The 9,638-nt window shown below is 41.7% G+C and overlaps 2 protein-coding genes across 2 annotated transcripts in view; one reads left to right on the top strand and one right to left on the bottom strand.

Annotated features, from left to right (window-relative positions):
* The first annotated feature begins 639 nt into the window (after positions 1 to 639).
* asb4 (ankyrin repeat and SOCS box containing 4) lies at positions 640 to 3,755 on the top strand. The gene is made up of 6 exons (XM_085901320.1): positions 640 to 1,266; positions 1,465 to 1,764; positions 1,825 to 2,067; positions 2,120 to 2,367; positions 2,455 to 2,568; positions 2,634 to 3,755. The coding sequence occupies exons 1-6, from the start codon at positions 966 to 968 to the stop codon at positions 2,820 to 2,822; spliced, it is 1,395 nt and encodes a 464-aa protein (XP_085757446.1). The 5' UTR covers positions 640 to 965; the 3' UTR covers positions 2,823 to 3,755.
* The window catches only part of pdk4 (pyruvate dehydrogenase kinase, isozyme 4), a 56,970-nt gene continuing 50,194 nt past the window's right edge, over positions 2,863 to 9,638 (bottom strand). The window contains 12 exon segments of the mRNA XM_085901326.1: positions 2,863 to 4,541; positions 4,543 to 4,671; positions 4,967 to 5,080; positions 5,213 to 5,326; positions 5,394 to 5,492; positions 5,584 to 5,660; positions 5,751 to 5,828; positions 6,104 to 6,193; positions 6,357 to 6,541; positions 6,867 to 6,938; positions 8,398 to 8,539; positions 8,869 to 9,069. Coding sequence (XP_085757452.1) covers positions 4,524 to 4,541; positions 4,543 to 4,671; positions 4,967 to 5,080; positions 5,213 to 5,326; positions 5,394 to 5,492; positions 5,584 to 5,660; positions 5,751 to 5,828; positions 6,104 to 6,193; positions 6,357 to 6,541; positions 6,867 to 6,938; positions 8,398 to 8,539; positions 8,869 to 8,986 — 1,236 coding nt within the window. The 5' untranslated portion in view covers positions 8,987 to 9,069 and the 3' untranslated portion in view covers positions 2,863 to 4,523.

Genomic DNA, 9,638 nt, shown 5'->3' with positions numbered 1-9,638 from the left:
TTATTTGTATCGTAATTAATTTCCCATGTTACTGTGAGAAACTTCTCTTACCTGGTGCGCTGAAAGCAATGTATAGATGAGATGCTGGTGCTCCCGTCAGGCCAAAACATGTCCACAAGGGCTCATTTCACATTTGTCTATCAGATCACAGCCACGATGTGCTTTCGTTCCTCCTCTCAGCCTTCCATCCTTGGTTTTGGTCTACTTTTTGCATCAGGAAAAGTTCAAAGGGGGCAGCTATAATCCCTGTCACACTGAATAAAATGTGCTGTCACTGAAGTGTCTTTGCTTGAATTCTGCTCAATGCACATACATATCAAATCATCATATGTCATTCATCTGGTCCAGACTGTCATGGAATAATGTACTACATAAAAAGTTATAATTATGACAGTATTATAAAATCAATTATGAAAGTAGTTCATACCACATTTTGGCTTCAATTTAATTGACATTCTGCTGCCTCTGGGTGTCATGGCCACAAGGGGGCAGTACAAGACAGACATACACCAATCGTCTGCGTCGAGGCTGTCACAGATTTTAGGAAGCTGCCTTCATTTTAGTCGTTCTTCAAAGAGGATAGAGAATATATGCTTGTGAGTATTGTTATCTGTATAAATGTGCCGCTGTGCCATTTTCAATGAAATCTCAATTGCTTAAGAAGTATAACTACCTAAAAAACAATGCTATTTATTTCATAAGTTCGTCAAAATAAGGAGTTATTGGATCTTGTTTTGAAAAAAATGTTTTTGACTATTTGACAGCACACTCACTTGCCTGAATTTGGTTTTGCAGTACCACCCACTACCCTTCCCCTCCCCCCAAGAAAGTGCAGCACAATATCAAACTGGTCTATTTATAATTCTCTACTGACATTTTCCTCCAGTCACTAGTTGCTCTCGATCTTTTTTGTTATTTCGTCATGCGGCCCCAAATCAAGACTTTGAAGGCCTTTCAATGTGGGTATGCATAAATCTTTCATGATCATTTACGTTTTCTTTTACAATCTACTCGACGCTGTGTGGAGAGCATTTCTGCCAGCTGGTGTTCCCAATGTAGGGCAAGGGCCCTCTTGTCAAGAGGTCTTCATGGAAAACTTAAGCCCGACACAACTAGCTGTCAAGCAGCTGAAGCAACGGTACCTGGAGGCCTTGCAGACTAACAATGCCGAGGAGGTCCTTTCGATCCTGCGCGTTAAGAAACTCGACATTGACACTGTTTTGGAGGTGGACGACCCCAGCATGGTCCTAGCCTCATACAAACAAGGTAAGAGAAAACACAAAAATGCAACCTAGGCAAAGAATATGAAGCATAGTGTGGAAACTGGGTTGAACACAAAAACGCTTGGTAGCTTATTTCCTAGATGGTGATAAGGCTCCAAGAATCAAGACTAGCAGAAACATGAGATAACAGCACATGCTTTTCTCACATTGGTAGCTTTTTTTGATGTCTGATTTGTGACAGGGTATTGGCTGCCAGGCTACAAACTGGAGATGTCCTGGGCAATGGGTCTTCATGTGTGCGTGATGTACAACGCGATCGAAACCGCACTGGTGCTCCTTCAGGAAGGTGCGGCCGTCAACCACATGCCCAACGGGAAGACGCCGTTGCACGTGGCCTGCGAGCTGTCCAATGCCGATTGCGTGGGTCTGCTTTTAGCCCACGGCGCAAAGGTCAACAGCGTATCCCTAAGCGGACACGCGGCGCTGCACTACTGTATCACCAAAGAGTCGGTGGACTGCGCCAAGTTGCTCATCCTCAAAGGTAAGCAACATTTTCAAGCTCTGTCGGGAGGAGCAAAAACATCTTATTTTTCTCCCGGAGGTGCGAAGGTGAGCCTAGCCAGTCACAACAATGAGGAGGACACACCATTACACACTGCAGCCAGATTTGGGGTTCCAGAACTGATTGCACTCTATTTGTCCCATGGAACCCCTGTGGACTTAGTCAACTCTTTCCAAGAGACCGCCCTGATGACTGCCGCATTTTGGGCTTTTGACACGAAAGAGCAAACCTACAGCCAAGAACACCATCTCGTCTGTAGGATGCTGTTGGACCACAAAGCAGGTTAGGCTGGAGTGTCCTTCTACGTGGATTTGTCTCACGACTACTTTCGCAGATGTCAATCTTCAAGAGGCGGACAAAAAAACAGCTCTTCACAAGGCTGCCTGGAACTGCGATCACATCCTGATGCAGATGTTGCTGGAAGCCGGAGCGGATACACGAGCCATGGACATCAACGGCTGTTCTCCTATTCAGTATCTTCTGAAAGTTACTGATGTAAGACACACGGCCTTGCATGAAGACTGTTATCAGCTGCTGCTGAACCACAATGCGGCCAGGATCTACCCACCCCAGTTTCACAAGGTATGGAGACACAGAGAAGTGAAGGTGGAGCACAAAACCAAGAAGAGACATTGGAAGAGACATTTTTGGCTGTCCTGTCCTGTGCAGGTGTTGCAGTCCTGCCATGACTACCCTAAAGTTGTAGAGATCATGGTCAACTCATATGAACGCTTGAAGCCCACAACAAAGTGGAGAAGAGCCATTCCGGATGACTGCTACAAGGTAAAACTCTCAAATGAAAGTTTTTAACCCCTCGTGGCTTTTAAGTTTCTGTCCGTCTATCACAGCGACACGAAGAGTTCTACGACTCCTTGTTTGTCGTTTGCACTAACAGCCCTCGCAGCTTGCTGCACTTGACCAGATGTGCCATCAGAGGCAGTATGGAAAAATCCTGCCAAAGAGGAGTAACCCAGCTCCCTTTACCATCAAGCATTAAGAACTATTTATTGCTGACACCACAGGGGATACTATATTGATCTGTGAGCATAAACAGATGACAAAGAATCACGCTTTGAACAAGTATGACATTTTTGTATTATCCTTTTCTTCCCTTCATTTTTTTTTTGGGTGGTTAATGGTGAACTACAACTTTTAAAATGCAAACATATACGAAATGTCCGACAACCGAAGAGTTATTTTACAGTACACACACACTTTATAGTCACTTGGTTTTGCTTAAAAATATATGAAGAGTATGTTGCTCAGACTGCTGAGACTGGAATAAAGTGTTGTTGCATGGCAGACTTGTGCCAAAATCCTGGCCTGTTGGTTATAAAGATACGTTGAAAATTGACGACAAAAATGAACTACAGTACCATCACACGGCGAGAACAAGACAAGTTTCCTACAAATGACACATTTTGTTTGAAATCCTACCAAATCCTTGTGAAAAGACTCATTGGTACATCTGATAGGATGTTTTAGAGCTATTAAAGCAAAATCTAAGATCACTGCATCCTGCATAACATTTCACAAGATACATTCATCAGCATGTTTGCCATTAGTTAGTATAAAGGCCATTTGTCGTTGAAAAGCACGTGTAGCTACAGTGGGAAAGTGCGCATGCAAAAACAATACAATCCTTCTCTTTCAGCTGCAACTGTTCTAACAAGTCACTTCATGTATATTAGAGTAGTAATTTCAAAAGAGCGCGTCTCGGGCTTCTGTATGGAAATGACTAATAACAGTGTATTCAAGCTTAATGCTTTTTCTATTCAGTGGTAAAAACATTTTTACGTGTCGGGATACCTTTACCTAAAATGACATTACACTACTCAAATATGGCACAAGTTTACAGTACATTCAAAGATGTTTGAAATGTCATTTCAGTAGTATTATGTAATATACTGTGGGTAGGGGTTGAGTCGATTCAGAGCATTATTTTTTTTTTTTTTGCTGTTCATATTCAGATAACCTCTTCTAAAGGTCATTGTAAAAAAGTTGGAAGATCAGGTGACATGAAGCATAGCGTATAAGCTATATTGAGATATAGATTTTTTTTTTTAAAGTGTTAAAGGTTTTGTAATTAAAAAATGTTAGCTTTTCTGCTTTTGTATAAAAGCAACAATTTCAACTTACATACAATACTGTATATTGAAGATGCTAAATGTAAAAAGCAAGGTTGTTGGTCCCTGTATGCATTAGCACAGGTTTTGGTTTGGTGCCGCTGAAACTGTCACGATATATACTGTCACTATAAAACGTGTACGATATATAAATAATTATGATGTGGTCAACTAAAATAGTTACTAAGCTAGAGAAAAGTTACTGGCTTTTACAAATATCCCCTTTGACACATTAGTATTGCTGGTAAAAAATCCACAGACTCAAAATTGCAACAAAGTCACCTGATGCAAGTTTCAAATTTAAACACGAATCTAATTAAGACCTAAGATCATACAAAGTTCGCAAATATTGTAGATTTTCGTGCGAAATGTCTTTTTTTTTCAATAAAAAAAAAAAAAAATTGGAAAATCTAACAGCATATTTATGGGCTAATTGTGTTATTTCTAGATAAAATTAAAAGTAGCAAATGTAAGCTGGAACTAAAACGAGTTTGCAACGTCATAGTCTCATGATAAATAATAAAATTCATTCATAATTTGATCGGAACTGGCCAAATTGTTCTCTCCTATTCCTGCTTTTCTATTATTGTCTCCACTACCTCCTTGTTTCCGTCATGAATGAGTCCTCTCGTGTCCTGCCCAGTTTCTTTGGCTCCCTGCTGGGCATGCACCAGTCGTCGGCCTCCGTGCTGGTCTGGTAGTGGCGCAGGGCTGACTTGTTGAACACGGGGAGCCTCTCCACCGACTCTGAGGAAAGGGCCTGAGAAACGGTGCCAACACAGCAAGTTGGGTATTATTGTCTGAAGATGACTGATAAAAATGTGTTTTACACGACAGTGACTCAAGCTGCTGTGTCATGAACGTAATATAATGCCTCACCTTTGACACAATTTCCTACTGCCATCTTATGAGAGCACTTAGTGTCGCTTACAAAAGGGCACATCTGTTATCAGCTGTGAAGGGTCTCGTGTTACATCATTTTGATATCAGTCAAGGCTGTGTACGTGATCAAGCGATGGCTATTTTAGATAGATGATCGCTTGAGCTCTTGTCACCTTTAAGTAGATGACAGCTGCTGTTCCGTAGCCCTCCATAGAATAGAGCTGCAGGTCTCCTTGGAAATACTTGGCGTAGAGACGAGAGATGGGGAGGCCGTAGCCAAAACCTGCCTTTGGGTTGAGAGTAGCAATGTCGGCATTAGACTAGCTCACCGGTTCAAACTTTTAAACACTAAAGTTGTCACATCTCACCGAGTGCACTTTGTTAAGCTAATTCACAAGCAGTGTGCACTTAAGTCTCACCAGGGGGGCGTTACGGGAATTGTCGACATGTACAGGGCTGGGAGCTGTGGAGTACATATAGCTGAAGAGTCGCTCGATCTTCCTCAGTGGGACTCCGCCTCCTCTGTCGGACATCTAAAAATAAAGTAAAGGGATGAAGATGGTCCGTCAGGAAAGTAAACTGCCGCATGAGCTCACTTACCTTGATAGTCAGGTCTTCGGTGCCCAGAGAGACACGCACTTTGATGGCCGGTAACGATGGGCTCGTCTCGTGGGTTTCAACTGTTGCTCGCATTGCGTTCTGAAAAAGAGAGAAATGATAAAGAGGTAGTTTAATAGATGCGGGGTGAAAAACATGCAGAGTTTTGCCTTTGTTTGGTTGCTTACTATACCTTGAAAAGCTCAAATAGCATATGGTAAAGATGCGATGGCACATAAACAATGTGGAGGGGCTGGTCTGGGCTTTTGGCTGCGCAACGGTCATGATTTGAGAAAATAAAGAAAGGAAATGAAATGCGGCCAAAAGAGTGTACGTGCAATCATGTACTTTAAGACTTACAGTTCACTTGGGTGACTTCCATATCTGGTGAGGTCAGGTAATACTGCTCACACAGCATCTTTGATGTTTCGTAGGCATCTTAATTGGTCAAGTGATACAAACAAAGATTAGAACAGGACAACGTATGGACAATGATATTTACAGTATATGATGTTCTTAACGAACCGGTTAACCCAACACACATGCCCAATAAATTCCAGCCATAAATCTAATGATAACGCGTTTCGACACTCCACCCTTTACACTGACTATAAAAAAAATAAATACAGTCAATAATCTGTCCAGAGAATAGATGGCACATTCAGTGTGTGTATGTTGTTTGTGAAACAGAAGTGAGCACCATCATTCATTACCTTTTACAACCTCCACAACGTCACAGGTGGGATCAATGCTGCCGATATGCTTGGGGTGAGCCGGGTTCACGCTGCCGTCGAAGATCAATGCTACAAAACACAGCGCAGAAACGTGTGAAATTCTTGACCTCATGTCTCGAATCATACAGTGCTGAGCTTTAATGCTATGAAACAAACAAAAACCACTTGAACCTGACTGAATATAACATACATTAAGTGTGAGGATGAACTCACTGATAAGTGCTATACTGACTGTGCTGGTTCATGAGCATGCGTGTGGAGATGCGGCTCATGTAGAAGCGGTCCAGAAAGTACTGCACGTTCTGGTTGGTTACGGGGTCCACGCCGAAGGCCTCCTTGAACTCCACCACACCCTGAGCCATTGTGGGCACCACGTTGTTGTGCCGATTCCGGATTTTAATCAGATTTTGAGTGAAGCTGAGGAAGAAAAAAAACATGACCAATGGGCAGTGCAGGATGAATATGAGAGCTACACTGTGAAAAAAAAAAACATCTTAAATAAATATTTTGTGTAAATACTGAACTGTAGATCTATGCAGATTGTATTTATCAAAGTACTCATTCAGTCAATAGTCATAAGTCAATAGTGATTTGGAAGTCAATGAAGATGCAAAATTTGATTTCCAGCCACAATTTTACAGCGTAATGTACAAATAATTACTATACTTGTAGCATGAGTTCAATAGAAACAAATTTGACTATGTCCGCAAGCATGTGTGTGTTTCGTAAATCAATCTCTTACTCTGTTAGGATGTTCTTATCATCTGGATCTTTCTCTAAAAACTCGACGAGCTCCAACAAACTCTGTGAATACCTATGGGAAGCAAAAATAAACAACACTTAAGACGGATTCAGATTGTTGAGGGGTTTAAATATGTCAAAATAAAGAAAACACCGTTTTATAGGCTAAGCACTTGATCCATAAAGTTGTGCATGCAGGCCAGTGAATGAAGAAGCCCGCATATAATGCAGCTTACAGTCACACACTCGAGCGAGCGCTTAGAAGGTAGGTGAAAGGTGAACAATGCAATAATGTTTCTCTCAGGCTGAGCATCAAATGACCCCACTTTATTTCCTGTCATGGAAACATCTGGTGACTTGAAAGAACATTCTCATACAATGAATAAAAAAACTGGTTGCGCGGCTCATCGACACCGACACGTGACTGGGCAAGTGTGCTGCACAAAGTGAAAGCCATCGCGCAAGCAGGCGCGTGGGCCAAATACACAAACATGCCAGGAAGCCACAAGGGGAAGGGTACCGACTGAACTTTTGACGTTGAAATTACATCACGTGACACATAACAGTCGTGCCAAAATAACTGTCAGACGAGAGCAAAGTCTGACGTGGAGGAGGATTGCTCTCAAATGTGTTATTGTTACTCCTGGCAATTTGTTAGAATACCAGACACAAAGCACAGAACTTTATTATGCTCAACTAAGTTGTTGTTATGAAATAATGCAATTCATGGGACCTGTGATTTGACTGAACATTGGCATGTATGTAAAAATGACATCACTAATAAAATTCACACTTTTATCACTAGATTCGACTATATTCATTCTTAATGACACGTAAGCCTGAATATGTCACTGAAAGAAGGAGGCAAGAATTGGCTTGCTTTGTCACGCTCTGTTTTCACTTGGTGTCAGTAAACAATCGTAAACAAAACATCTGAACATAGACAATCACCTGTTGGTTTCAGGAAAATTAATTCTGAGTCACAAGCTAAAATAAGAAAATGGAATCATGAGGCTGGCTGAATATCATTTTTGTGTGCTCCCTCAATGGCTGTTATCTAAGCCATATGCTACAATGCACCTTGATACAGGCGTAACTTAAATAAACGTGTAGAAAGGTTATGGTCATTGTCAACAAAACACGTTTGTGATGGAAATAAATATGAGATGACAATGCCGTCTCGTTTCACATGAAGTGGTGAACGGATATGGGAAACGTACAGCGTGTCAACATTATCTAATTGGACACACATCACGAGACCTGCATCACAACTGGAGTGTAATGGCAATTGGATTAGGTAGGACTGTTTCAAAATGCTTTAAGTGGTCATATGAATACATTACAATCTTGAGCACTGAAATTAAAGTGTAGGAATAAAATAAAGCATTGACCGGCTTGGACTTCTTCCAGTTTACTTTGCGACATATACTGTACTGTATCACAACCATTTTGAATAGTGCTTTTGACCTTTGAATTTGGGACTTCTGAGATTTTGGTTGGATTAAAAAGAGACATTATGTAGTGTATCGTACCAACTGGTGAGGAGCTTTAGGGAAGGAGTGCCGAGGAGCTTGTCCGGGAGGAAATCAATTTCTTTCATGATGTTGGCCAGCCTAACAGGGAGCTCCTGCCTCAGAAATACAAAGGAGGTCTTCTCGCACGCGTCAGCAGAGCCTGAAGTCACAAGGGTGACACAACACAATTTAGCAAACAAACTTTAACCCAGTTCTGTCAAATCATGATGAAGCTGCTTTCCCAAAGAAAAATATATGGAAGAATGTTGCAACTTCTATTGTTTATCATGCAACAAGATGGGCTAAGTTTGTTCAAGAGCTAATTATTTCTTTCATAGATTGTAGTCACAATTTTCATGTTGAATACTCTGAATTACCATGGAAATTTACATAATATCCATTTCATTGCCATTTGTCATTTTGACTTTAGAACAGCTGCCCTTGAGATGTCGCAAGACTTTCTGAAACATAAACGAATGTCTTACTTACCGAAGTCAATGAATTGCTTCATCGACAAAGGCGACGGTGAGAACTTGGAAAACCTCTCCACTTGCTTCGGTATTCCAGCCGCTGAGCTGTTTTTCAACAAAAACTGAGCCAACTTCATTGTTGCTGTCCTTGCACTTTAAAGAGCCCGGTTGTCATGAACTCTCCTTCCCTTCAACACACTCCAGTTTTCTGCTTTCCCCCCTAGCAAACACACATAACAAAACGGCGCTTGATTAACATTCCATATCAAGTGGTTAAGTCAGAACCGTTATGAGAGTATATTATCCGTTTCTCTCCCGCGGGGTGTCCGCCTCGCATGTTTTGACCCTCCCAAAATGATGTGTCCCGAGTCCTGACATTGTTATTGGGCGGAGACGACGACGAAATTGACATTAAACCGCACCAATGGCCGCCATGTTAGCCGGGAAAGGGCGGGGCGGAAGGTTGTTGAGAGGGAAACTAGAGCGCAGAGCAAACCAATACAGCCCACAGCTTCCCCCCCACTGGTGGACTGTATCTAGTGCATACATACACGAGTTATATATATTTTAAAATATAAACCATTAGATTATAATCCAGTGTGCAATATGTCCTATTTGTGACCGAATTCTAGCTAACGTTAGTGTACATCTCGCAGAGGCCGAATTACTTGCAGTCAGTTCAACAAATCAATGCGCGCCTCTACATTATTCCCGTGTTGTACTCTGCATATTGAAACCTAAACAGATGCTCTGTGAAACGTGATACGTAAAATGACCAATACTGGCACG

The sequence above is a fragment of the Syngnathus leptorhynchus genome, chromosome 20, assembly GCF_054491065.1.
Source record: "Syngnathus leptorhynchus isolate UIUO chromosome 20, UIUO_Slep, whole genome shotgun sequence".
NCBI lineage: Eukaryota > Metazoa > Chordata > Actinopteri > Syngnathiformes > Syngnathidae > Syngnathus > Syngnathus leptorhynchus.
This window is presented reverse-complemented; position numbering and strand designations above follow the sequence as displayed.

Coding starts and splice junctions, on each gene's coding strand:
- asb4 (XM_085901320.1), top strand. CDS start 966: ATGCATAAATCTTTCATGATCATTTACGTTTTCTTTTACAATCTACTC. Junction 1,765..1,824: donor CAAGTTGCTCATCCTCAAAG/GTAAGCAACATT, acceptor TTTCTCCCGGAG/GTGCGAAGGTGAGCCTAGCC. Junction 2,068..2,119: donor GCTGTTGGACCACAAAGCAG/GTTAGGCTGGAG, acceptor CTACTTTCGCAG/ATGTCAATCTTCAAGAGGCG.